We start from the raw sequence: 27,204 nt of genomic DNA, 5'->3' as shown, positions 1-27,204 counted from the left end.
GTTTTTATACCCTTCACCTTCTTGAGAAGGGTTACTATATGTTTCTCATTCCGTTTGTAATTTCTATAATATAACTTTCCGACCCTATAAAGTAGATATATTCCGGATCCTTATAGATAGCGGAGTCGATTAAGCCATGCCCGTCTGTCTGTCCGTCTGTCTGTCTGTTAAAATCAGTTTTTAGAGGTCCCCAGATATCGGCGAGATCCGAATCTTCAAGAATTCAGTTAGACATGCTTTCGAAAAGATCGCTATGAGCAAAAATTCGAGACAACCTCTGAAAATTTCATGAAAAAAGCCAAATTTTTTCTTGCTTTGTTAAAAAAGCAACAACAACACTGTGAATTGGATAAAGATGTACATGTGCGTGTGTAGATGTATTTGGTTTTATTCAGCTGTGTACTTTTTTTGTATGTTTGTATGCTGTACTGTTCTCGCGAAGGTAAATGGTATAACAAGAACAAGGGGATAAAGCAGTAATATGTTGGTAATACAGCTCATATTTTGGGTGTGAGAGAAAGAGATGGTTGATATTTCTTTCTTTTTCTCTCACACACAAAAATCAAAAGTTTCTCTACAAAAGTTTCCCAGTGTGAACCAGGTCTAAGTGTTTGTGGGTTGAACGCCCCAAAAATTGCTGCGGCTCCAAATTGCATGCAAAATATTTTTGAACGCAGCAAATAAGCAATATTTTATATTGCGCCATCTATTATTTTGGAAAAAAAATGAACGCTTATCAAAGACAATTTTTTTGGTTTAATTTTACACTGAATACCAGATGAAGCATTTTGTGAGACATGTCTCGCTAAAACATAATGATTATGTTTTTTGGGGGAAATTATGGGGATTTTATTAAATTATGGAGATTTTAATTTAAAAATAATGATTTTTGGGAACTTCCAGCCTAAGATTAAGGACTTGAGTCAACATTTTTCTGATAATACTGACTGCAATTGAAAAAAATTTACTTGTATTTTGCACTGTTTTAATTTTGTTTTTCAATAATGTTTATCCAATTCATAAACCATAGAATACAACTCTGTGTAATAATACTTCCCAATTTAAAATAGTTTATAGAACACCCTGTTATTTGACAATTCCATCAAAACAGCTGGTTTTAGTTTTGTAATCATAGAAAAAATACAAAACCGAAGTCCATTTTAATTTTAAAGAAATATCGCATAATTTTCAAAGAAAATATGGCTTTAACACAAAGATTTTTGAAAGAAATCATAGGCAAAACTGTCAAGGTAAGAATTGAATAATATTTTGTTTAAAAATGATTACAATATCTCTTAATTCCAGCTGCCAGTTACAGCACGTTTTTCAAGTTTCTTGTCTTCCGAAAAAGTACGTCCCTTAGAAGAATATCCCGAAGTGGAAGTTTTAAAAAATCCACCAGAATGGAAATATGTAGAACGTTTACTACCCAAGAAGGTAGTACCCAAAATTGAACCAAAAGCAGAATATCCCTCCGGTTGGAAACCACCTTCTGTGGGCTTACACAATATAGATAAAGTGGAATATTTTGTAGCACGTTCCCGAAATCATATGATACCCGTTTACTTAGAGGTAACATACCGTGGTCAGCGCAGAGTAACAGTGGTAAAGCATGTACAAGGTAATATTTGGCAACTGGAAAAAGAAATACGCCAATTGGTGGAAAAAGCACGCGATGGAAAATTATGTGCCACACGCGTAAACGAAATGAGTGGTCAAGTGCGTATACATGGTGACTATGTGGATATTGTAAGAGAATATTTAAAATCAAAAGGCTACTAAACAACAATAAAGTGTTATTGCTATTTCATGTTAAATTGTTATTCCATCAAAATCATGTTTTATTCAATTAGGAATACACAAAAAAGTGATTTAAACTTAAAAACTAAACAAAAAAATTAAGATGACTTCAAATTAGCCTTTCTAAGTATAAAGATAGCAGTTAGATTTTTGAGAGAAAGAAAGATTTCCTTGGATGGCAATTAAGGTCATGTGGCTGTTGAACCCACCGAGCCCACCACAGTTGAACGTTTGAGTGCTTTACGTATAGTTGTCCAGTCTTCTAAAATGTCTTCCTCATGAAGCATATATACAATAAAGGGACCATTAACGGTAACCGCTTTCTTACGAGCCGGCCCTCGGACTTTACTGTGACGTTTATCGTTGCCCCAGTCATCCCACGATATATCGACATTATGTCGATCTTCCTCCAAGCGTCTGATTTTCTCCATAAGATCATCGTAGATTTGATCTAGTGCTAATTGTTTTTCGCTCTGTAAATGAGAAAATAAAATTAAGAAAAACTTGAACATAACATTTCTTCAAAAAACTAATGAATTACTTGATTGTTGGACATATGTATATTTCTCTAAAACTTCAGTTTCGAATTAACTTTAACGGCCTGTTCCTCTAAATGCGAACGAACAAGTATTTTCAAGTTTTATATTGAAAACAACAAATAAATTCAATAACTTTTGTCTTGGCATGAAAAAATCTAAATATAAACTTTCTAATAACTACGGAATTGAATAGATTTAAAAGGTTGTACAGAACACATCCTAATATATAAAGAATTAAAACTAGATATGACTTCCTAACTCAGTCCTTTAACGGAATGCATTTTAAAGCTTTGTTCTTGAAAAGTGTCTATGAAAGATTTTAAATTTAACAATGCTATTATATACATTCAAAATGGTTTCACCAGACAACCTGTCTAGTAATACCTAATAAGAATTTTGCTAAACTGAAAAGAAAATTTAAAAAAATACCTACAAATTTAATAAAAAAAAGAACTCAGAACTCCTTATAGCTCACCTCAAAATTTTGCAGAGCCGCTTGTTCTTCACTTAAAAATTTATGCTCTATATTTTCTAGTCTAAAACGTTTTAGAATCTCGGCCACTTCTATGCGATTTTTGTAGACTTTGTCCAATTCTTTCAAAGGCTGTAAATACTCTTCGGAACGGCCATTACGTACTTCCGCAGATTGACGTTCTATTTGATTAATACGCTCCGTATAATACTGCTCACGCAGTTGACTAAATTGTTTTTCCAAATGATCTAAAAGCAAAGTAAAAAGATGTACAAATAATGTTTCACATCTATGGAAAGAACACCTACCCAATATGTCTAAACATTCATTCCGTCGTCTTTCGATTTCGTCGGCATCCATTTCTGATGAATCATCGGAATCAATTTCATTTGCCTCCTCATCGCTGGACTCATGACCCTGACTAGAGTTGGAATGTTCTGATTCGCCACCTGATACGTCACCTTCTGCATCAGATTCACCACCATTTTTGACAGGCATTGTGTTTAACTTATTTATAGTTTTTTCTTTCAAAACTAAAGAGTGTTTGGTTGTTTTTAGGCAAATTGTGTCTTAATGGGTTTTATTGCGGATATTTTGAATTAAATAAATATTTTTTTCGTCCAAACAATATTTTTTCTTTCCTTTTGCTTTTTCTTTCTGTAAATGTCAAGAAAATAAAAAGTACTTATGTTACCAAAGCAAAGAGAACGAGAAGAAATTGAAACAGCACACACAGGGCGTATCGTAAGTAATATATGTTTGACAAATAGGTGGCGCTGTTAAAACAGCTTTTTATTATAATAAGCAGTGTTGCCAGAAAATTTTTGACTGATGTCCCTAAGAAGTTCTTGAAATTCTTTAATGATCTCATTCTTTTCTTATATTCTAATTTTAGTGTATATTCTAATTTAGTATTCGAATTTATTATCGTTTTTTATTATGAGGTGCAATATGAATGAATCGCTTAATCGCGACTTAATAAAAATCTCTGAATGGGGTCGTGTAAACAGTCGATTTTAACGCCCGCAAGACTCAATGTTGTTTTTTACAAGAGAGGGCGAAGGTACTTATCAGGTGACACTAGGGTATCCAACTCTATTCACTGGATCACCGTCGTAATGTGGGGTGCATTTCACTGTTCTGTCGATACTATAATATAATTTGTTCCTTTGAAATTAGGGAACTCGTTCCCGATACCCGTATATTTTTACGTAGCACACTATTTTCAAAAACACACTCCAAACTTCCTGCAGAAGTATTCCCCGCCACTTTCGGTGTAAAAGGCTTTAAATCAAATGTCCATAAACACTACTCCCTCTATCCTCTATCCCACAACCTCTTTTCCCTAGTTCCAGCACAATGCACTGCACGAGTAGGGGTCAAGAAAAAATATGTTACTCAAACGGGCAAAACTAAGACGATGAGAAACATTTGTATTTACCACGAAGTTGCTGCCATATGCTATATTATTAAGTCAGTCCATATTCAACATTTCACCTGGAAGTTAGTTTTTATAACAGCTATGACTTAACTATTCCCTAATCCGGGGTTTCTGCATTGACTGCGAGACTTTAAAAAGTGAGCAACTTATACAAATTCGAAACCCATTCCTTATATGCTTATAGGGAGTATCCAACTGTATAATGGTTAAGGTTCGATAACTCTTTCCTTGACATCCCCGGCGATGGGATCTGGAAAGAGCTCATGTAGTTTATGTTGCATGAAGCCTTTACTGTTGTTAAGGCTGCTTGTCCGGGCAATCCTTTTAAAGGTAGCTAACAAAGTTTTTTTTTTTTTTATCAGTAACACAAAGGATGTCAGCTGGATTTTGAACATTTATCTCTAAACTGAAGGAATGACTCTCGGTCACTCAGATAGTTCACGGTCCATCTCTTCCTATAGTTAGGCATAGATAGGATGAGGTAGTATTATGATTTTGATGACCTACTAGGTTGCATTGGTTAACAGCACCAGCATCAATTCGTCCCTGATAGCAGTTGAGAAAACTGTATATTCTTAAATCTGCAAGTACTGAATATGTTTGACAGGATTTATGTAATTTGGAGGCTTTGGATATTGTATCTTAACATTTATTCTTGCAACACTTACGATATAACAATCCCAAGAGAGAAGCTAATTAAGTGTTTGACCTTTAATATGTGACACATACAGGTAACCTATATACACCCTTGATTTTACATAATAATATACAAATGCATTACAATGTTATATAGTGATAAATTTAATGATTTCCTTAAGTAGTTTTCCATAAAAGTTTAACCCCATAAATTAGCTAAACGTTCTGTTAACACTTAATCAATTGTTAAATGTTTACATAAAAACCTCGTTAACAACTATAATTTCTATTATTTAAACGAAGTTAACAAAATAAAATTTTACAATTCCATTACAGTTAAAGAATTATATTTAACTAGTAAATTAACGTTGGACTTCATTTCAGCACTCTGTCAACATACTTAGATACATAAAGTAATCCCTCGATTTACGCTGTTTTTTTTGATACAAAAACAACTTAGAGTTTGTATTCATACAAATGCAATTTTCCTATAGTCTAGTCTATAGTCTAGTCTATAGTCTAGTCTATAGTCTAGTCTATAGTCTAGTCTATAGTCTAGTCTATAGTCTAGTCTATAGTCTAGTCTATAGTCTAGTCTATAGTCTAGTCTATAGTCTAGTCTATAGTCTAGTCTATAGTCTAGTCTATAGTCTAGTCTATAGTCTAGTCTATAGTCTAGTCTATAGTCTAGTCTATAGTCTAGTCTATAGTCTAGTCTATAGTCTGGTCTATGGTCTAATCTTAGTCTACTATATTGTCTATTGTTCTTTAACGGAAATATGGCGTTATATTAGTGTAAAGTGTAGATATTTAAATGTAAGATTCTTTTTGTTTTAAATGCTTAATACATGTATACATACATAAGTACATGTGTGTGTATTTATAATACATATTTTGTTTTATAATTTCTTAATAAATATTGTACTAACGTACATAGTTACATATTAATTTTTTGTCAAAATGTATGTAATTTTAAATTATTCATGCAACATTTCAATAAAATCTACTATCATTAAAAATACTATTTAAATATAATTTGCATATAAAGCTTTTGTCTTACTATTGATTTTGTTTAAACGTATTTCAAACTTCTTTAAGCTTTGTTTAAAATATTTAAATTAAAAAACTTATTTAAAGTGTTTAAATAGTGTCTGAAAAAGAAAATGATTTTAAAGCAATATATTTGTTATATTAGCGCCATTTTATGCTTGTGCAAAGTAACGGAAGTTATCGGTGGTGTAAGTTTGAATTTGCGCTGACCATGGTGAATTCGAAAATGTGATATTTTTTAAAAGGAAGAAGTTATTTTCGGTTGCATAGAGGAACAAATTTAAAAAAAAATTAAAAAAATAGGATATTTTTAACCTCTTGCCGATTAAGAGCTTCATGTGTAAACTTAACTTATTATGGTGAACTAAAGGACCGTACGATAGATCTATAACGTTATTGTCCGAATTGGGATTCATCATACAGTGTTCAAAAACTCTGTGCCTTTATTATTTTCAACTTAGATCCGAGAAAATACTCCTAAGCCGTTCTTCTTTACATGGAATATATTGGCGGATGGGGATTTAATATCCAGTATTCACAAACTCTGTTCCTTTAAAATTTTCCAATTAGTGTTTCTAGTGAATGTAAAATTTGGAACAACATCGTTTCAAAGATATTTGAACGTAACTTCGGGTTAAGTCTGGAAATGACAACTTAGCAGCATTTCATTCATATATTCATCCAATTTTACCATTCTGACCTGTGACTTTTTTATTACGGAGAGGCTACTTGTTCTCTTCTCATTGAGGAGAACAAGTAGCTTCCCTTTCTTTTTTTCCTACGTTCATCTCAATCAGTTCATTCAATTCTCCTCATAGTATGCGTACTATCATACTACATACATACATACTTGTGCCTGCCTTATATGTGTTTTGTGGTTCTACCCACCATTCTTTTAGTCCCAAAGGTCGGAAGGGATTCTTTCGCTCTTGTTTATAAATTTGTGTTATATACGTTTTGTTCCTTGAGATTCCTTTCGGAGTACTAAAATGACGCAGTGCTTATTATTGGAACAGTAATTGCTTATGAATATGTTGAATGTAGATATTGCCCTTACTTGGTTTAGCTATTGGCGTCATATTTAATACACATTACTTGATGGTAAGGACTTCTGCAATTCTAATGTTTTGAATAGGTAGACAGTAGTATGTATATCTAAGTTTCCGCGTTTTTTTAATATAGATTCCAGTGGCCTTCGGTAGGTTAGTAGTTAGTGTTCTAGTCTGGTAGTCCGGAGGTGGTGGGTTCGATTCCAACCTAAGACACTGGTTAAGGAGCGCACAGCAGGCCCGATAGAGGCTTAGGTGTATTTCTTCGGATTTGATGTATATACATACCCCTTTAAACTAACTAACGAACTAACGAACTAACTAACGAACTAACTAACTAACTAACTAACTAACTAACTAACTAACTAACTAACTAACTTACTAACTAACTAACTAACTAACTAACTAACTAACTAACTAACTAACTAATTAACTAACTAACTAACTAACTAACTAACTAACTAACTAACTAACTAACTAACTAACTAACTAACTAACTAACTAACTAACTAACTAACTAACTAACTAACTAACTAACTAACTAATTAACTAACTAATTAACTAACTAACTAATTAACTAACGAACTAACTAACGAACTAACTAACTATTATAGATTCCAAGACCTGTTTTGCATTCAAGTTTTGCGCTGGAGTTTCCTCTAATGTTCCACTTGATCACGATCTCGAAAATATTCACCATATTTTTGTATGACGCTATGAGCTGAGTCTGTTTAGAATAGGAATTGCATGGAGTCTATTAAGGCAATTCGACGATTATGATGAGGATGATCTCCAACATACAAACGAAGGTTTCTACTTTATTACGGAGCTCTAGAACCATAATTAATTAGTTTAAATAAAAGATGTATATGAACAGAAAATCAGAAGAAATACTCCTAGACCTCTATAGGTCCTGTTTATGTTCGCTTTTTAGCCAGTGCCTCAGGTGTTAATCGAACACACCATCTCTGTTCTAGAACACTAACCACTTAATTACCGGAGGCACACACATCTGAAACCCATACTTACTTACACATATAAAACATAAAAAATGGAGGTGGATTGGAAATATTATCAGAAAGAATCTTGACAGTTAACAGGGGTGTCGATAGAGTAGAACACTCAAGGTTCAGGAAAGTCGTATGCTCTTGAACAAGAAAAGAAAAAACCCAGTGTGTCAAAGTTGGATTGAAATTCCATTTCAAACATTGTTGCCCAGCGAGTAGTTCTGATTAGGGAAGTCATAACTGGTATTTGAACCTTTCTTCTGAAAAACTAGATTTTATATAGCATAACTTGACTTAAAAACTTTCTGTTAAGAAAACTCTAAAACCTAATGTAAAGAAGATATTATGGTCTCAATTTTCTATATTTTAAGAGGTTTTTGGAACAAAAATATATATTTATTTCTGAAAAGCTGTAAAACTTGCAATTTCAGGCTACAGAAGAACAGATGTGGGCCGCTGGTAATTTGATGAGAGATGTTTGTTTACCTAAATTTCCCAAGGTTACCAAGGAAATTGCTGATGGTATTCGAGAGGGTAATTTACCCAATGAAAAGGATCCAAAATGTTATGTCAACTGTATATTGGAAATGATGCAAACGGTAATAATACAAGATTGTATCATGGAATATTTGTTCAAATCTGTAAACAATATTATTTTGTATTATATTTTCAGATGAAAAAAGGCAAATTCTTGTATGAGGGTTCCCTTAAGCAAGTCGACATATTAATGCCCGATCATTTTAAGGACGAATATAGAGCAGGTTTAGCTAAATGTAAAGATGCAGCTGTTGGCATTAAAAATAATTGTGATGCTTCATATGCAATTTTCACTTGTCTCAGAGCAGAAATCACCAGATTTGTATTTCCTTAAAGATGGAAATAATGTGGAATTGAGTTCGTTTTTTTTTTAAATTTTAGTTTTAGACAATATTGGCTAAGTTGCTTAACATTGGTAAAGTAGTTGTATATAGTAGATTTAAATGTATATCTTTGAATTAGTAAATTATTTAAATAAAATAATATAATACAAGAAGCAAAAAAAAAAATAATTGCATTTTTCATTAAAAGTAAATGCAGTAAATATAGTAATTATTAAAATTATAATGTTTTGACAGTTTTCCTTAATACATCATGTATTATGTGTTTATTAAGATAGAAATGAAGGTATGTATGCAATTGGTTTGACAGTAACGAAATGATTAAACATTTTGTCTATTCTCTCAAAATATCCCAACAAAAACATACATTGAAAACTAATGTTATTAAAAAATCTATTTAAATAGCTTTTTACTACTAATTCATGAGCATGTTAATAGTACTAAAACCACACTCGCTTAAAAAGAACTGCTTATATAAGTCATTATGAATAGGGAGTTGTTTTATTAAGCATCGGATTTAAAACAGAAATACTCTAATAAACTCAAAAGTAATTCTCTTGGTGCATAGTAGTCATTGAAAATTAAGTGGTTTTATCGGTTTTAGTCATTATACTCTTTAAAGGAAAATATTTTCGATTTGCTTTTTCCATTTATTTTTTCCTCAATTGAAAATTTTTAAAAAAATAATTAAATATATAGAAAATACCTTGTCATGTTAAGTATACCTATGCATGTTTGAGAAATTTTAACAAATATGTATTTATCTAAAATATTTCTTAATTATTTATTTAAATTTTGATTGTTACGGTTGATTTATTATTTAAATTATTAGGTATTATATTACTTTATTATATTGTTACTAAATAAAATGTTTAAATTTTAAATTGTAATTTTAATATTTTTTGTTAAAAATGTGTATAGCAGTGTAAGGGAACAGGAAATATAGTAAACAGCAGCGATCAATATTTGACTGAATAGATCTATAGTAGTTAAAGATAAAATCAATCTCTTTGGTTAACTTTATCACCTCTCATTCATTTTTAAACTCACCATCAAAAAGGATTGGGGTTTATTGATTTTGTAATTCAGTTTGTAACACATCAAAATATTTGTCATTAACCGAAAAAATTCTGGGTCCTTATTAAATTCTAAGGGTGGAAATTTCAACAATATTGGTCTATCTTTTTTTAAATAGCCCCCTGTGAGGTGGACCTCTGAAAATCAGCTTGTACTGGCATTTTTGTTCTTACAAGGCCTATTTGGGGGTTCAGTTGCATGGGGGCTAGGAGAAATAATGGGCCGATCTTAACAACTAGGCTTCGTCCATGGGACAATAGAAGATCATGTACCAAATTTCATTAAATTATCTTCAAAATTGCGAACTGTAGTTTGATTACGGACAGACGGATGGACATCGACGGACTTAATCGACTTAATCTGAGCCGATTGGTATACCTTAAATTGGGTATAGGACCAGATACAAACATCAGCACAAACCCAATAAATCCTCCCCACTAAAGTGGTGTAGGGTATAAATATGAGTATAGCGATGAAATTTGACATAACAGAATTGATTCATACCTATATGAACCAAAATCGGTCTAAAAATTTTCATTGAAAATAGTAAACAATTCTCCCAACCTGTAATATAACATCCTCTTCAGTTAATTTGATGAGTAATATATCGCAGATAGCATTTGAAATAGTTTTGAATGATTAATCATTAAACTAAGTCTTTTTTGACTCCTTTTGACTATCGAAAAATGATCAATAAACTGCGCGCTTAAAAACGAAGATGATTCTAATATATGATTGAAAACTGATTGCATTAAAAAAACAATAACAATATGTAGAGCAATCATAAATTAATAATACTGGTGTTTGATGTATGATAGTTTTCAAATTTATTTTCAGAACAGCAGATGAAAGATCTAAAATTGTTTCTTCTGTAATTGTTAGTATTTGAAACGGAACAAATGCAATTACACAACTGAATCCCCGAATAGGGCTTGTAAACCTTGTAAATAAACTACATGTCGCAATTTTGGATATAATTCAATGAAATTTGACACATGATCTTTTATGGTACCGTAAACGTTTGAAAATGGTTTACATCGGTCTATTATTTCTCCTAGCCCCCATACAACTAAACTCCCGAGCAGGGCTTATAAACCTTTTAATCAAACTACAGGTCGCAATTTAGGAGATAATTAAATTTGGCACATGATCTTTTATAGTACCGTAGACAAAACCTATTGAAAAGGGTTAAGTTAGGTTGATAGGAGGATGTATAAACTCTTGAGTAGGGCTTGTAACCATTGTAATCAAACTACAGGTCGCAATTTAGGAGATAATTAAATTTGGCACATGATCTTTTATAGTACCGTAGACAAAACCTATTGAAAAGGGTTAAGTTAGGTTGATAGGAGGATGTTGATAGGAGGATGTATAAACTCTCGAGTAGGGCTTGTAACCATTGTAATCAAACTACTGGTCGCAATTTAGGAGATAATTAAATGAAATTTGGCACATGATCTTTTATAGTACCGTAGACAAAACCTATTGAAAAGGGTTAGGTTAGGTTGATAGGAGGATGTCGCAATTTAGGAGATAATTAAATGAAATTTGGCACATGATAATTTATAGTACCGTAGACAAAACCTATTGAAAAGGGTTAAGTTAGGTTGATAGGAGGATGTATATTACATCAAATCCGAAGAAATACACCAAGGCCGCAATCGGGCCTGTTGTGGGCTCCTTATTATGAGAAAAAGAGGAAACAGAATGAGTTATTTTACAGTGTTCAGAAACTCAGTATCCTGAACGTAATTCCTAAGAATTACGTTCAGGAATATTATTTCGGGAATAACATCACTTCTAAGATACATGGATCTAACTTCAACGAATGCCTGACAGTGGCAAAGAAAGTGAAAATGATTAACATCGGTCCATTATTTCACCTAGCCCCCATACAACTGAACCCCCGAAATAGGGCTTTTAAGTTCATAACTATTTTTAATATACTCATATCTCGATAAAAAGCTGCAAAACACAACACAATTACAACTCAACTTTAATGCTTTATTATGACAACTAAATAACATTTTATTTTTGTAAAAGCTGTAAGGTATTTTATGGTCGTCCTCGCCCGACTATAATTTCTTACAATCGAAAGATCAAAAACTGTTTCTGTTTCGTTGTATTTGTTTGCAACAAAACTAAAATTACTCAGAAAAGGCTCTTAAATGTTTATAATGTGATTCGAAAATTACTGTAAAACGACTAGTATTTCGACTTACAAATGACTTGAAATATATACACAAATGAGTCGCAATTGATCAGAAGTTTCATAAGCTCATAAAAGACTCTTTAAGAAAAGTCACGGATAGGGTACCATATTCTCCCGACGATTTATCATTTATGATCAGAAAAAGAGCGTATATATGATCATAATCGTGTAGAAGATTCATAAATGACTCGAAGGTATCAAAATTTTCAAAAAAATGCTAGCTGGGATGTTTATAGGGGAGCATTCTTTTTACGGCAAATGGTAGTTACATATATGAGGTTCGGCACAGCCGAAACTTTCAGCTACATTAAGTTGGTGTTTAAAATTTTGAATAAAATATGTTTAAAAATATTTATAGTAAATTTCATAGTATTAAAATTATTTTATTGTTATTTTTTATTATAATTTTAATAACACATTTTTAACATTATTCACTCACTATTTTTGCAAAGTCAATGTACTTTCAGTCCATCACCAGTTCTAATAAGAAACATGCAAAAAATCACAGACCATAAAAATTTTGACCAAAAAAAAAACAAAAATTAAAAAAAAATTATAACATCGTTCACTTTAAAATAATAAACCCTAATATACATACACATCTCCATATACATATAAGATCTAACCTAAAAATTACAATTAACTTATACCAACCCGATCGAAATTGTTTGCAATTGTTTACCCGACAATAATTGTTTTAAAAGGTAGTTTCTCGTAAACCTTATTCGTTAGACTTGTTTAGGTAAAATGAGCAATTTGGTTCATTGTGGAACCCACTACCAGAACCTACGGTCGGTAATGAAAAGAACGTTGCACCCAGATATTTTAGTTGCCAAGGTTCACAACTCCTTGCATTGTTCGACGTATTAGTATTTAGGTACAAAGTGAGTCCACTAGATTGCGGTAGTGTGGGGATGCCTTAGTGGTCATAAGAGTTCTTTAGAGTAATACTCACTACTTCCAAAGTTAAACATGTTCGATTTACGAAAGTAAAGATATTTTTAAGACTTATTCTACACAGTTTTACTTTCAAGGGAAAAGTATCCAAATTAATTGTTGGATCCTCTGAATTCGACCTTGAGTTGGGCTTGACAGAGATGTCTCAAATGTTAATCATAAGCTATGTCTGTTTATAATAGAAATTACATGGAGGCTGTCATGCCATTTCGACGATTTGCATTATAAGGTCCCTAACCGAGAAATGACTTCCCAACTATGTAGACGATGTCGTTATACTTCTAAGGAGAAATAAATAATAAATTTATTGTGTAGAAGAGCTGAAGAGGAACTGAATGTAGCTTTGAGTTGGGCTCGACTAAAAGGGTAAATGTAAACCCATTCGAAGAAGTAAATCCTTCTTTTTTACAAGATAGGCAAACATTTCTAAATATATTGAACCCTGTTTTCCTGACCTTTATATACCGTTGACATTGGACACAACACATAGAGGACAGGATCAACAAAGTATATCGGCGGTGGGCGTTATGTAGGTGAAGCATAAGCAGACATGGGTGCTTATTCCTAATATGAAACATTTAAACCAAACTATAGCGTATGTGTCAATAATCTTCTTATTTGGACAAAAAGTGTAATATCGAACTACTACAGGAAGTTCAGCATACATTGCGCTTAGTTATAAGTAATGCTACGTCTACGAAGGATCTGGAAATGTTGCTAGGCGCCCGGACGGCACAAACATAGGCGTATAACATTAGGCGAATTGGCCATAAATAGACAAGTCATGAATGTATACTATGTACATTGAAAGCCTATACTCATTCATAAGGCGTGTCCGACCGCTGACACGCAAAGTCTTGGTCAAGCATACTAGACATATAATATGCCTGAAACTTTGAAACACCGATCCTAGATAGAATGCCTTGGTCAAGCGGTACATTTGAGCAAATGTCGGTAAGAATCCGTTGCTACATAGATGACTCTAATTTGGAACAAAATTGGCCTGTCATTCTATATTGATGATGAAGAAACAGAAATATACCACATTACCAAAACACTGGCTTTAAGGTACATTAGAGTAAATGTCGGCAAAAATCCGTTGCTACATAGATGACTCTAATTTGGAACAAAATTGGCCTGGCATTCTATATTGATGACCGAGAAACAGAAATAAACCACATTATCACAACATTAGCTTCAAGGTAAAAGTCTGAGCACTAAGGAAATACGTAAATTGGATTAGAATATAGTTCCCACAGTGTTTAAAATATTTTACTACAGCCAAAGTCTAATCCTCGTATTCATAAAGATGTTAATCGCTTATTTTCCTGCAATAAACCATTAATAGCTTTTTTACAATCCAATACGTAAGACCGTATACTCTGTCACAGGAAAGGTTTACATCATATGGGTAACAGGCCACCCGGGATCGAGAGCAGGAAGCATCGCTTCCTTAAAATGAGCAAGTCTGGCGTGATTATGATGGTATGTATTCTGAGTGAAGACACAGTATTACGGTATTATCTCTACAAAATAATCAGATAAATGTAGAACTTGAAGAGAGGACAGTAAACCTTTGAAACATTTCGGTATTGTCAGACTTTCGCCGAAATTAGATCCAAATATTTTTCGGGTAATATTATTTCGGATATAACATTCGTCATGAATACTGAAATTACGTCTGAATATCGGACTATAAAACATTCAGTAAATAATATAAAAGGGTTTTGAGTTTAGCAACAAAAAGGAGATCTGTCACCTGTCTGACATTAAACTTGTTTGGGTTCCTTCACATAGAGACTTCTATGGTAATGAACAGACAGATGAGCTTGCCAGAACAGGATCTGCTCCTGACATTTCCAACGCCGTTTCAAAGGAAAAAGGTAGAAACGGTCATCCATCTCCTCTGTAATTGCCCTGCTTTGGCCGAAAAGAGAAACCGCTTCCTTGGCAATTACTTCATATTTATCCTTGGTGTGATATCTGAATCTAGGCTTAATGATATCCTCAGACAGCAATAGGCTGGATCTAATACTATATCTACTACATCTGACGAGTGGAGTGGTCCGGAGTGTCATCGACTCAACTTGACAGTTCGCGTGTAGTGAACTACCACCTAAACTAACCAGGCCGATCGTGGGCCTTAAATCTAGAATCAATCCATAACGTTACAAAAAGTGGAGAATATATGAAAAAAATATTCTAAATCTGTTTAACCACACCATTATTCATGTACATTTATTTTGTAAAAAAATTAATACAAATATTAGGGCTAAAGTAAACTACTTTGAGGTACCGTATGAACTAATGCCATTTAATAAATAATATTTAAAATATTTAAGTTTAAATTGAAATCGGAAATTCAGGATCACTATTCATGTATTGTAGGTCGTCATCAGGTAGACTGGGTGTAGGATAGAGCGAGTTTTTTGTCCTTATTATTCATCCTTTAAATCGGGTATTTCAAAACCACGTTCTTTCATTTGATCTAACATGCACATGCCATGTGCATGAGCATTTTCACATCTAGGAAATGTAAGTTAAAAAGGGGATCTTAAATAACCTAAACGCTTTAACTTACTTATCGGCAATGGCCTGATTTTTATTATTACAACCATCGATTATTTCAGCTAAATCATCTTTACGATCTGAAAACATTGAACCCATCATATCAAGGGTTTTTTCTTTATCCATTATCTGAGAACCTTCGGCAATCTGAAGTTAAAGAAAAAATGTTATTATGGAAATTAATTTCGAACAAATAATATATTACCAGATCAAACTGAGCCATTAGACAGTGTCTGAAACATTTCGAAGTATATTGGGCATCTGGTACATTTTTAATCACTTCGATAATGTGTTCTAAAATTATGAAAATAACATATTTGGGGTTAAAAATATATATATAAAACTTCTAAGATTTACCTTCTTCAGGTTTGGGCTCACAATCTTCACTAAAAGATATTAAAGCTTCCGCAATATCTTTAACTGTCATACCATCATCACCCGCCTTTATTTTAATAAAAGAAAAATAATTACAGTTCATTTTTCTAATCCCCACGATTTAGTACTTACACAAGTCACAGCTATTAGGGTAAAACAAATGAAAATTTTTGTCAATAAATTCATATTGCTTTTAGAGTTTTAACACTTTCTTTGAAAGTGTTTCTTTAAATTTCCTACTATTTCCACTGCAATTTTGTTTAAATTTAATTTCACCTCCAGTTAATATAAACTGAAGTGTAATTCTGATTTTATATACGCTTTTATGTGTTGTTAATTAATTATTTAAATATTCGTGTTTTTATTTTAAATAACATTATTTTATATCAGATATATATTTGAACATTTTAGAAATGTATATTACATTTTTTTAAAATTGTTTTATCTCAATGAAATTGTTTTCCTAAAACCGATTTAATCAAATTTTTTGATCATGAAATTAGGAGTGAAGTTGTTACAATTACTATTAGCATATTGTCAAGTTGCAGTAAACTATATATAGTATGTAATTATATACTTTTCATTACCTGCAGTTTAGAGGGTTTAGGGTTCCATAGTTGAAACAAAAAGTCGACTTTTCATTTAGTTAAAAGTCGACTTTAAGACTTTTAGTACTTCATAAATAGTCGACTTTTTCTGACTTTTTTCGATTTTTTTTTCGACTTTTTCGGCTTTTGACCACTTTTTTTACTTTTTCGAATTTTTCCGACTATGTTAGAGTTTTTGACTTTTTTAAAATTTTCGACTATTTTTGACTTTTTCGAATTTTTTCGACTTTTATTTACAAAGTCGACTTTTTTCATAGACGATAGTCGAGTTATCGACTTTTTTGGAACAAAATAGTCGACTTCGACTTTTTCGACAAAAAGTCGATTGTTCGATTTTTCCAAAATCGATTTATAGAACCCTAGTGTAGATATACATATAAACTGTGTTATGCTATGTATACACGGTTGTTAAGTCTTACAACATTGGCAGTAAAATGTGCACAAAATGTCTAATAACAGTGTAAACTTACAAATGTTGTCTTCCAATATTGTCAGTGATGACTTTTCTGACAACGTTACAAAAGAAAAATTGTAAGTTTAAACGATTGTTAGACATTTTCTGAACATTTGACTGACAACCTTGTAAGATCTGACAAACGTCCATTACGGCTTTTTGTATTCTCAGCAAAAACTTTGATTGTCATGTAAGGGGTTAAAATGCTAAATTTTACTTGTACATGTTGATGCCATTTAGTCACGCTTACAAATAGGGAGTTAAATAAGTGCTTATCACTATCGCTTGCTAATAACTAGTTTCGTTTTTGAAAAAATAGCCAACGATGATACTTTATTAGGTAAGTAAGTTTTTGGGTTATTGCCATGTTTTTACTGGGATTATACGTAATTCGATTTCTAAGTACCCGAAGCCAAACTATTTGGTATATTTCTAGTTTAATTTGGCAACAACATATTTGCTTCTTAAAAAAATGGACACAGAAATTTTTTGATAACCTATTAACTTTTGGTTGAAATTTTTTGACTAGGTATGTAATTGTTTTTTAAAAACTTCCCCTTTAAAACACTTAAAGTAATTAAATATGGAAACAATAGAACTAATAGATTCATATCATTTAAAAAATTTGTTAGCACTTTCATTTTTTACTTTTAATTATAGGGTTTTATAATATTTTTTACTTATTTTTTAAAAGTGTGATGTAGGGTATACATAGAAATACTCTCATTGATTCACAATGGGACAGAATTCAAATATTTACGAAATAAATTTGACATATCTAAACGGTTGTACGGTCGATCAGTTCAGAATCTCAATAAGTTGGTGGTGATTAAGAATGTTGAAAATTGCTTTTGGATCTATTGAGTATTTGGTAGGACTATAACTAATTACAAGATATTCAAACAGTTGAATATCAGTATCACTTACTTCTCGAGAGTACGAATACGATCGCAATTATCTTGTTAACCCAGTCACTCTCTTCTCGAGGGTAATAATGGATACCATCGCAACAATCTTGGAACGTCAATTATATATCTTGGAAATTTATCATTTGTTTAGTAAATTTCGTATCGATGAATGTTCAGAGAGTCATGTACAAGTCTTCGGAGAAAGTCTAGAAAAGAGTTGGTAATTTTAATTCTCTTTATAAGTACATTAGATCATTGTTATTAAATAGATTCCTATAGAACTGGACAAAAAAGTTATAAAAGTTAAAAAGGCGATTAAGTGCTACTAGTGTCAGTAATGTTTCAGTCAAGGCGAATGACATCTAGTACTCTGGAGATAGTCAATAACTGGACCACACCCATTTATCTAGGATTATTATGGAAACAGAACATTGAAAACAGATTCCAAAAAACAAGACTTTCCCTATAACCCTTGTGGCACGTTCATAAAAGAACATAAAAGATTTTGAAGATCAAGAACATATGGACATGCTTGGACTTTAACCCTACAGATTCTTAATCTTGAGCCAACTATCCGACCAGAATACACCAAACGCGGTCTTAAATGGAGCTCTCAAGGTCGGAGTTTCTTCCAGGAATGAGTCATAAAAGGCTTACTTACCAATACAATATAAAACAGATGACTTAAAAATGAACTGCAGTTGTTCTTTTACGAAGGAGCTAGGATAAGAACCTTTCTCCATCTTCCCAAACTGTAAGGCATCACATTCTTTTAATAAACGCCTAAACTACAACTTCCCGAGTAGTCCGACAATCCAAGAAGTATTTACCAAGGCAGAGAAGTCTGTCTGACATTAACTTTATTTGGGTCTAGTTAGTTAGTTAGTTAGTTAGTTAGTTAGTTAGTTAGTTAGTTAGTTAGTTAGTTAGTTAGGTAGTTAGTTAGTTAGTTAGTTAGTTAGTTAGTTAGTTAGTTAGTTTGTTGGTTAGTTAAATACTGAAAGGAGGATGCGTACACATCAAATCCGAGGAAATACAACAAGGGCCGCCAGTGCCTAAGATGGGCATCAAACTCACCATCTACCAGGTGGGGTTCTAGTCTATCAGACTAGAACCCTAACCTTCAAAATGTCTTCTTCATTTGCAAAATGTCCACATTTTTAAATTGTTCAATTGATAAAAAAATTATTTAATTCTTTATAAAAAATATGTATAAATTGAATTTTGTTTCATAAAAATAATTTAAATAAAAAATAATTTACTTTATCTGCCACTTTAGAGTTCTAATAATACAACTTCAATTTGGCCGCTTTTAGCTCAGTGCCAATGCATTTATTAATCTGATAAGCTGCCTCGCAGGGATGATTTGCTCTGATCAAAGTGTTGCAATTATTAGCTTTAGCCACAGCAACGGACACTACCAACGGATTGTTTTCCGAAATCATGCTAGCAATACGAGCAATAGTATTTGTTGACAATTTGTTAACATTTTCCATCTGAATAGTTAAAAAGGTTAAAAGGGAAATTTTAGTCGTTTAGTTTGAAATATACTTACCAACTTGGTTTTCTTTAACATGCACATCATTAAACATTTCTCCTCATCTGTGGGATATTCCTCATACATAAGAGACTTTTCCATAATGCTGGGATCCATATTCATCTCTTTTACACATTCCACTTTGGCGGTGTTAAGAACATCCTGAAAATCTTGTATACCTTTGGATGTTTCACGTTTGGCACGTTTATAGTTATCATGGATACCATTGCCCAAAGGACTGGCCAAAGGTTTTCGTTGACCTTTGCTATAATTAATTGAGTTGCCATAGTAACTTTTTAACTGTAATTAAAGTACAAAGGATACTGAGGTTAAAAGTCACATTTATATTGGTTAATAATGGAATATTTTAGTTCCAATTATGGCATGGGTTTACTGTTTATAGCCTTAACTTACACTTTTACTGTTGACCGCATTAAAGTAAATGCAAACTGCGAATATAATAATTGTAGCTGAAATTTTCATTTTAACTTTGTTTATACGCTGAAAGATTGTTAATGTTTTTGATGATAATTGTCTTTGCTTTTATATTTAAAATTTGCTTTATAAATTTTGCTGATTTATCATTTTTTGGTAGCAAGAAAGAAATTTCTGTGAAGACCTTGTCTGAGGTCGTGCAATGATAAACTTGACTTTGGAATGAAGAGAAAAATTCACGTTTTATTAAATAAAAAGTCATGTATGAAAGTATGAAGTCACTGAGTTAACCTAAGGGATATGAACAAGATGTTGGTATATCTAACAATTGTGATTAGATTACCTAACTAACTTACTAACTCTATCTATCTATCTATCTATCTATCTATCTATCTATCTATCTATCTATCTATCTATCTATCTATCTATCTATCTATCTATCTATCTATCTATCTATCTATCTATCTATCTATCTATCTATCTATCTATCTATCTATCTATCTATCTATCTATCTATCTATCTATCTATCTATCTATCTATCTATCTATCTATCTATCTATCTATCTATCTATCTATCTATCTATCTTAAGCGAAATAATGTATCGAATTCTCATACCATGTTGTCATAACAATATATGGTTTGACAACTTTAAGAATTTTTTTGCGCTTTAGAGTATGCCTCACTATGGCACATTTTTATTTATGAGTACATATTGAATGAATGAACGTTAAGATGTAACAGTTTTAAATTTTGAATTTATAACATTTTAAAAGTAGTGTGTTTTAAACCTTTAAATCATTTATGTCAAACAACATCTCTATAATAGACTTTATAAGTGTACTATTTTAGGTCAGATAATCATATGTACTTTAATTGTGTCTTTATATTTGTTTTATTAAGGAAAAAAACTTTTTGTTCAAAGTCACAAAAACAACGAGTACTTATTTAAAACAAAATGAGTAATATAATGACTTAAAATTTACACTTCATTGCGAAATTCAAATGCTTAAAATATAATAATTAAAAACTCCAAGATGAAGCGTAGGAAGATGAGGAAGAAGAATTCTGATTATCTCCACGATTTGTATTGGTGCTAGCATAACTATGTGTACCCATAGAACCTGGTTGTCCTGACTGGCTAGACTGTTGTCCAAAACCTCCTTGGCCACCAACACCACTGTACGAATACTGGCGACCGTGCTCATCGGTTACATTCACATAATAGCTACCATTACCACTAGCTCCGCCATAGGGCATACCATTAGCGTCTATACCACTATAACCGTAACTAAATTGACTGTTGCCTGGAGCTCCAGGTTGTCCAGATTGGCTGCTAGCGCTGGACCACGAACCGGCAGTGCTACCATTACCACCTTGACCTTGTGCTGAAATTTAAATTAAAATTACTTAGAATTTTATTTAAAAATTTTTTTGTTAATCTATTGAAAACTTTCGAATTTAATTGCGACTTACCTTTATTCATTGGAACGTTAGTCGATACTATTAGAACACCGGCTAAAACAAATTAAACTGACTTCATCTTTTCTTTTGATGTTTACAAATATATATAAACTTGACTCATTTCATTCATCAGCATATACAAATATGTATGTGTGCATGTATGTTTGTTTATTCTTCCTAAAATTTCCAAAATATAAACAAACAATAAATACGAGAGAATGAAATAGAGAGAGAGAGAGACAGTGAGAGACAGACGCATTACATTTACTTGCACTCATTTAGTATGAAACAAGTTAGTTATTATATGTTTTATAATACCCTATAGCAGAACGTTGTGGCCTAATAAGACATTTCTATGTGGACTAGATACCGAGTTATTTGTGTGGGTTTCCAAAATATAAGCAAACAATAAATACGAGAGAAAGAAATATATATAGAGAGAGACGCATTACATTTACTAGCACTCATTTCATATGAAACAAGTTAGATATCATAGGTTTTATATTACCCTATAGCAAAACGTCGCGGCTTAATATTACAGAAGATCAAGAGTTAATTGTGTGGGTTCTTTAAAGATTCTAAGACTATCTTTACATTATTGTCCGGCCGTCTGTCTTTGAAATCTCTAAACGCCCTATGCTCGAAGAGAAGAAAATTTATACGAATAAAACTGCCCAGTCGTAAAATATATTACAAAAAGAAGAGAAATAAGTCGGTATGAAATTTGAGGTGCGTTAAGATCCAGTTAGGATCTTTAAAAATGTATAGGAAAATACATGTTTAGCAATAATATCTAAATTACCACATAATAGGATTAACATTTATCCAATTTTATCATAAGACATCGGCTTCAAAATAGATTTTTATAAACAAATTATGTTCGTTGTCGTAAGTGAACTTTATACGATCCAAGTTTTAGTTAGCAGTAGATATACATACCGATGTTCTAGAGGAAATCAAAAACTAACTATATATAAACCATTAACCCGGATTATGTAGATTTGTAACGATTGTAATAAATTTCAATAATGTTTATCCTTGGAAGAAAGTTTCTGGAAAAAGAAATCAAAACCATTTATGTCCCAATTCTAAATTGCTTTGTTTTCAAATACTCATAGAATTAAAGAAATCGGATTTCTCAAATATCTGGGGGCATTTGTAAACTGATTTCACATTTCTATGTGAACGATTCACATTTCTATGTGAACGATTTTCAATTAAAAATATTTGTTGAAAAGTTCAGACCTTTTGCTCCTTACATTCGAATGCTATTGTGCTTTTAACAGAGAAGCGAACAGATTTGGCCACATCATCATAGCATCTAGTAAGGGTCCATATTACTTTTTGTAACAAATAGAATAGGTTTAACAAGTACGAGTGTTATATTCTGCTATGTCGAATCTTATATACTCAACATCAAACCGTATGCTCTCCTATTAACGCCCAGTAATGTGCGTTTAATTAGTTTTCTTATAGGGACCTTATATTGTGGGAAGGGTCCATGATGAACTGATTCTCATAAAGCTTGGTAGAAAGATTTGTGCTCATTAAAAAACTTACTTATGTCGAATTTTATCCTCCAGTCGGTATGAGGGCTAAACGAAGACTTGGATCAATATTGTCCATTTTCAATCCCTAACAAACCTTAATTATAGGAGTAATTGTGGAAAATGTCTAGCTCTTTTCGTTGGGACTCTATCGTGCTTTGAACAACAGACATGGCTAGATCGTCGTAGAATTTAATAAGGACCCAGAGTATACATGTATTTTTTTATGGGTCTATTATCAATATTTCCATGTGATACAAACGAAATTACAAACTCAACATACCCCCCATCTTTTTTGATGGTGGGTATAAAAATCTTATCATTTTAAGTTTTTCTGAAGAATGTGGCAACTTTAAGAAATTTTTTGCGCCTTAGACTATGCCACACTATATTACTTTTAATCATGAGTACATTTAAATCATTGTACCGAAAGTTGTAACAGTCTTTCACTACACATTTGAATAGTAATGCGTATTAAATATTAAAATAAGTTGTTAGTTGATATAATTAGTAATGACATAATAGGAAATTTATTAAAAGTGAGCTAAACTTTTCAAATTTTTTTTATAAAATACATTGAACACTGATACAAAAATTCTCACTGTAATAAAATCCAGAAAATTGTTTGTATTACAAAAAAAAAAAAACATTTTGAAGTTATTTATAATACACTGATTACAATGATTTCAATTGACACATCATCAAATGACTAAAATTTAATTATTAAAAACCATTATTAAAAACCATTAAAAACATACAAACAACATAAATAGTACTCCAAGCCGAAGCGTAAGTAGATGAGGCAGATGAGTGTTGATAACCACCACTACTACCGTTAGCTCCTGCATAACCACTACCGCCTGGAGCACCCGGTTGTCCGGCATTACCACCATTACCGCCTGGAGCACCCGGTTGACCGGCACTACCACCATTACCGCCTGGAGCACCTGGTTGTCCGTCACTGCCACCATGACTACCTTGACCTTGTGCTAAAATATAATTTACGAAAGAGAAAATTTTCATATTACACATCCCAATTTGATTGGCTCTTTCTTACCTGCACTCATTAGAACCTGACTCAATACCACTATTAAAATACCGGCTACAACATATTGAACGGATTTCATCTTGACTTTTGTGTGGTTTTTGAAGAACTAATGCATTGTGTTTACAAATACAATTCATTTAGTAAAATATGTTTTCTTAAAAATTCAATTATATAAGCAAAACCAATACATTTTTTAAAACTTGTTTACATTATATACTTCGGTTATTGTACACCAGTATGGGCGACCATATAATATCCTACAGCAGAAAATTTCGTTAACCCTTTAACGTACAGAATTAAACCATTGGGCCTTTTATGAATATAAGTTTATTTCACATTTTATTTTGACGTGTTAACCCAGAAATAACTTGGTAATGATTTGTACTTACTTTTCAATGACTATTATTTACCGTATACATTACTTTTAAGTACTCTTATAATGATTTACATATATACACGAATTCGAGTGCTTAACGTGAACACCTGCCTTGATGGCCTTATTTCACGGTTGGATTTTTCATCCACTGCCCCTGAATCCTTCAATGAAGAACACAGGAAGCATTTTTTGTACATGGACGTGCCGGTCCATGTACAAGCACTTTGCTGAAGTACTCGAGCTATATATGATTAAGCCTAATGCACACCCCGAGAAGGAAAAAGCAATCACTGGTCTAAAGCCAATAGAAGGGGGTGACAAGTCCCAACATCAGGTGAAATCAAATCTTCCGGTTATACCTCAGGATGACCACCCTTATGATACGATGAAAGATTGCATTATTTAAAATGCAATCCTCATCATCTAATGACCCATTCCAGTGCATACCTTAACCTCTTTAAGCCCGCTCGCCAACACTACTGAGATGGCTCTGTTGTTTAGGCAACAACATCTAGAAACATATTTGGTAGTTCGAAATACCCAACAAAATGGATCAGGATCTCTTTTATGAACCAATAATGTGACAAAGGAAATAGGAATCTCCAAAGTCAATAAATTCCAATAATTGCTCCGACAATGTATCAATATATCCTGTTGAGAAAGGCATACTAAATCAGTACTAAACTCCAATATATGGAGACCTTCCTGATCGTTCACCAATGTATCAATATATCCTGTTAAGAAAGGCATACTAAATCAGTACTAAACTCCAATATATGGAGACCTTCCTGATCGTTCACCAATTTATTGCATCAGTTCCATTGCCATGATCATGAAGATCACTCTACGGAATGACAGGCAATCATTGAATACTAACCTGACAATTGACCAGCATATATAGGCGTCCCACTACGCGGCCGGTAAGAAATACCAATCGGGTTCAGGAATACAGCATATGATGCTTTGTTCGAAGAGAGAATTATCCAACCCATTAGGTATAGGATATATCAGTCCTTAAACCAACATTCTCTCCCCGCGATTTTTGGTAATAAACCACAGCCACTACGTGTATCCCAAAGGAACCTCAACCAACTGACCAGCCAGGACAAGTCCTTCGGACTACTGGCCACCGGTAGTACCAGATTATCTGGTGCTCTGGTAAGACCCAATGTCAAATCATTGCAAGGAAAGACCGAGGATACATTTGATCATCACCAGAGGTACTGATAGCACCCCTGATCCCCGGAATTGCAATAACACCAAGGTGAAGATTTCACCAGGGTAACATGCCCCCGGGGGGCTTACATATATTAGTTTTACCGTTCTATCATTGAAAAGTAGGTAAGGTAAAGTTAATTTGGCAGCCGCCCGAGGCTAAGCTCACTTGGGTCTAGATAGGTCCCCATTGTGTTACCATGATATTAACACTTTGAGAAGTAAGTGGTTATGTAAGTACATGCCATTAGTTTTTGCTGGGCGAGGACCCAAAGGGACAACAGTGTCCCCTATAGGTTCTAATGAGATTATAATTTCCGAAGTCTGTACTTTTCCATGTGATACCATTTCTCATTATTTCCAAAAATCATCAGATTTAAATAAAAGTCGTCATTTTGCAAGATAAATCAAAGTCAAATCTGACAGCTATGAAGGCAAAAATAACTTATGTTTTTTTTACTTTTTATTAAGGAATAAAAATATTTGTTCGAGGGGGACAAAAAAGCCATAAAAATGAGTACTTATTTGAAAATACACTGAGCAATATAATTATTTAAATTGACACTTCATTGCGAAATGCAATGGTCTAAGATTTAATAATTAAAAACAATGAAAATAAACAAATAACATAAAAAGTACTCCAAGCTGTAGCGTAGGAGGAAGCGGAGGAAGAGTTTTGATAACCGCCACGATTTGTATTGGTGCTAGAATAACTATGTGTGCCCATAGAACCAGGTTGACCTGGCTGGCCTGGTTGTCCTCCAAAACCTCCTTGACCGCCACTGTACGAATGCTGGCGACCATGCTCATCGGTTACATTAACATGATAGCCACCATTACCGCTAGACCCACCATAGGGCATGCCATTAGCGTCTACACCACCATAACCGTAACTAAATTGAGTGTTGCCTGGAGCTCCCGGCTGTCCAGATTGGCTGCTAGCACTGGACCAGGATCCGACACTGCCACCATAACCACCTTGACCTTGTGCTAAATTCAAATTTATTTTCATTATTATTATCAAATGTATTAACACTTTTATTGCGACTTACCTGCACTCATATAAACGTGACTCAATACTATTAGAACAGCGGCTAAAACAAATTGAACTGATTTCATCTTGGCTTTTGTGAGGTTGTTTAACAACTAATGCAACGTTTTTACAAATACAATAACTTTATAAACTTGACTCATTTCATTTTTACTATATAGATTCTTCCTAAAAATTCCAAAATATAAACAAACAAACAAATAAACGAGAGAATATAGGGAGAGACGCAATAAGTATGTATATTAGTACTCATTTTATTCGAAACACGTTAGAAAGCGACAATAAGTTACCGTACGATAGCAGTAGATTACTAATATAGATGCCAGAATTTAGTCGTGTGAGAGTTATCACTGTTGTACAAGCAAATGATCAGTCTTATTATCTTTAAAATATTCGGGCGGACAGTGACAAACTACATGGCTTTTTAGCCAACTACTTACGGTTACAATATGGGACTATCAATTTTAACCTGTGCTTCTCCTATGATGAAGACATTACTGT

The 27,204-nt window shown here is 32.8% G+C and overlaps 7 protein-coding genes across 7 annotated transcripts; 2 read left to right on the top strand and 5 right to left on the bottom strand.

The window, feature by feature from the left end:
• Positions 1–1,091: 1,091 nt before the first annotated feature.
• Positions 1,092–1,834, top strand: LOC111677749 (probable 39S ribosomal protein L49, mitochondrial). Its single transcript, XM_023438937.2, has 2 exons — positions 1,092–1,250; positions 1,306–1,834. Exons 1-2 carry the CDS (start codon positions 1,200–1,202, stop codon positions 1,780–1,782), a joined length of 528 nt encoding a protein of 175 aa, XP_023294705.2. The 5' UTR covers positions 1,092–1,199; the 3' UTR covers positions 1,783–1,834.
• LOC111677748 (breast cancer metastasis-suppressor 1-like protein) lies at positions 1,813–3,485 on the bottom strand. Its single transcript, XM_023438936.2, has 3 exons — positions 3,120–3,485; positions 2,815–3,059; positions 1,813–2,273 (listed from the first exon to the last, which is right to left on the bottom strand). Exons 1-3 carry the CDS (start codon positions 3,307–3,309, stop codon positions 1,989–1,991), a joined length of 720 nt encoding a protein of 239 aa, XP_023294704.1. The 5' UTR covers positions 3,310–3,485; the 3' UTR covers positions 1,813–1,988.
• Positions 3,486–6,008: 2,523 nt separating this feature from the next.
• Positions 6,009–9,023, top strand: LOC111677747 (general odorant-binding protein 19a). Its single transcript, XM_023438935.2, has 3 exons — positions 6,009–6,126; positions 8,426–8,593; positions 8,668–9,023. The coding sequence occupies exons 1-3, from the start codon at positions 6,052–6,054 to the stop codon at positions 8,863–8,865; spliced, it is 441 nt and encodes a 146-aa protein (XP_023294703.1). The 5' UTR covers positions 6,009–6,051; the 3' UTR covers positions 8,866–9,023.
• A 6,302-nt stretch (positions 9,024–15,325) lies between these two features.
• Positions 15,326–16,346, bottom strand: LOC111677755. The gene is made up of 5 exons (XM_023438943.2): positions 16,194–16,346; positions 16,044–16,128; positions 15,892–15,980; positions 15,700–15,833; positions 15,326–15,644 (listed from the first exon to the last, which is right to left on the bottom strand). Exons 1-5 carry the CDS (start codon positions 16,245–16,247, stop codon positions 15,557–15,559), a joined length of 450 nt encoding a protein of 149 aa, XP_023294711.1. The 5' UTR covers positions 16,248–16,346; the 3' UTR covers positions 15,326–15,556.
• Positions 16,347–19,188: 2,842 nt separating this feature from the next.
• On the bottom strand, positions 19,189–20,129 carry LOC111677754. Its single transcript, XM_023438942.2, has 3 exons — positions 19,983–20,129; positions 19,587–19,868; positions 19,189–19,527 (listed from the first exon to the last, which is right to left on the bottom strand). Exons 1-3 carry the CDS (start codon positions 20,049–20,051, stop codon positions 19,315–19,317), a joined length of 564 nt encoding a protein of 187 aa, XP_023294710.2. The 5' UTR covers positions 20,052–20,129; the 3' UTR covers positions 19,189–19,314.
• An 817-nt stretch (positions 20,130–20,946) lies between these two features.
• On the bottom strand, positions 20,947–24,182 carry LOC111677758 (pro-resilin-like). The gene is made up of 4 exons (XM_046946943.1): positions 24,071–24,182; positions 23,772–24,002; positions 21,479–21,520; positions 20,947–21,390 (listed from the first exon to the last, which is right to left on the bottom strand). The coding sequence occupies exons 1-4, from the start codon at positions 24,138–24,140 to the stop codon at positions 21,026–21,028; spliced, it is 708 nt and encodes a 235-aa protein (XP_046802899.1). The 5' UTR covers positions 24,141–24,182; the 3' UTR covers positions 20,947–21,025.
• Positions 24,183–26,045: 1,863 nt separating this feature from the next.
• On the bottom strand, positions 26,046–26,862 carry LOC111677756 (keratin, type I cytoskeletal 10-like). The gene is made up of 2 exons (XM_023438945.2): positions 26,705–26,862; positions 26,046–26,642 (listed from the first exon to the last, which is right to left on the bottom strand). The coding sequence occupies exons 1-2, from the start codon at positions 26,769–26,771 to the stop codon at positions 26,239–26,241; spliced, it is 471 nt and encodes a 156-aa protein (XP_023294713.2). The 5' UTR covers positions 26,772–26,862; the 3' UTR covers positions 26,046–26,238.
• Between the last annotated feature and the right edge of the window lie 342 nt (positions 26,863–27,204).

Source organism: Lucilia cuprina, chromosome 3 (assembly GCF_022045245.1).
Source record: "Lucilia cuprina isolate Lc7/37 chromosome 3, ASM2204524v1, whole genome shotgun sequence".
Classification (NCBI taxonomy): domain Eukaryota; kingdom Metazoa; phylum Arthropoda; class Insecta; order Diptera; family Calliphoridae; genus Lucilia; species Lucilia cuprina.
The sequence above is the reverse complement of the archived record's forward strand: the minus strand, read 5'-3'. Positions and strand labels throughout refer to the sequence as shown.

Coding starts and splice junctions, on each gene's coding strand:
- LOC111677749 (XM_023438937.2), top strand. CDS start 1,200: ATGGCTTTAACACAAAGATTTTTGAAAGAAATCATAGGCAAAACTGTC. Junction 1,251..1,305: donor TCATAGGCAAAACTGTCAAG/GTAAGAATTGAA, acceptor TCTTAATTCCAG/CTGCCAGTTACAGCACGTTT.
- LOC111677748 (XM_023438936.2), bottom strand. CDS start 3,309: ATGCCTGTCAAAAATGGTGGTGAATCTGATGCAGAAGGTGACGTATCA. Junction 3,060..3,119: donor TGAATGTTTAGACATATTGG/GTAGGTGTTCTT, acceptor CTTTGCTTTTAG/ATCATTTGGAAAAACAATTT. Junction 2,274..2,814: donor CGGCTCTGCAAAATTTTGAG/GTGAGCTATAAG, acceptor TCTCATTTACAG/AGCGAAAAACAATTAGCACT.
- LOC111677747 (XM_023438935.2), top strand. CDS start 6,052: ATGATTTTAAAGCAATATATTTGTTATATTAGCGCCATTTTATGCTTG. Junction 6,127..8,425: donor TAACGGAAGTTATCGGTGGT/GTAAGTTTGAAT, acceptor TTGCAATTTCAG/GCTACAGAAGAACAGATGTG. Junction 8,594..8,667: donor TATTGGAAATGATGCAAACG/GTAATAATACAA, acceptor TTATATTTTCAG/ATGAAAAAAGGCAAATTCTT.
- LOC111677755 (XM_023438943.2), bottom strand. CDS start 16,247: ATGAATTTATTGACAAAAATTTTCATTTGTTTTACCCTAATAGCTGTG. Junction 15,981..16,043: donor TGAGCCCAAACCTGAAGAAG/GTAAATCTTAGA, acceptor TCATAATTTTAG/AACACATTATCGAAGTGATT. Junction 15,834..15,891: donor TAATGGCTCAGTTTGATCTG/GTAATATATTAT, acceptor CTTTAACTTCAG/ATTGCCGAAGGTTCTCAGAT.
- LOC111677754 (XM_023438942.2), bottom strand. CDS start 20,051: ATGAAAATTTCAGCTACAATTATTATATTCGCAGTTTGCATTTACTTT. Junction 19,869..19,982: donor ATGCGGTCAACAGTAAAAGT/GTAAGTTAAGGC, acceptor CTTTAATTACAG/TTAAAAAGTTACTATGGCAA. Junction 19,528..19,586: donor TGTTAAAGAAAACCAAGTTG/GTAAGTATATTT, acceptor TTAACTATTCAG/ATGGAAAATGTTAACAAATT.
- LOC111677758 (XM_046946943.1), bottom strand. CDS start 24,140: ATGAAATCCGTTCAATATGTTGTAGCCGGTATTTTAATAGTGGTATTG. Junction 21,521..23,771: donor GAGTACTATTTATGTTGTTT/GTATGTTTTTAA, acceptor AATTTGTTTTAG/CCGGTGTTCTAATAGTATCG. Junction 21,391..21,478: donor TAACGTTCCAATGAATAAAG/GTAAGTCGCAAT, acceptor TTTAAATTTCAG/CACAAGGTCAAGGTGGTAAT.
- LOC111677756 (XM_023438945.2), bottom strand. CDS start 26,771: ATGAAATCAGTTCAATTTGTTTTAGCCGCTGTTCTAATAGTATTGAGT. Junction 26,643..26,704: donor TCACGTTTATATGAGTGCAG/GTAAGTCGCAAT, acceptor ATTTGAATTTAG/CACAAGGTCAAGGTGGTTAT.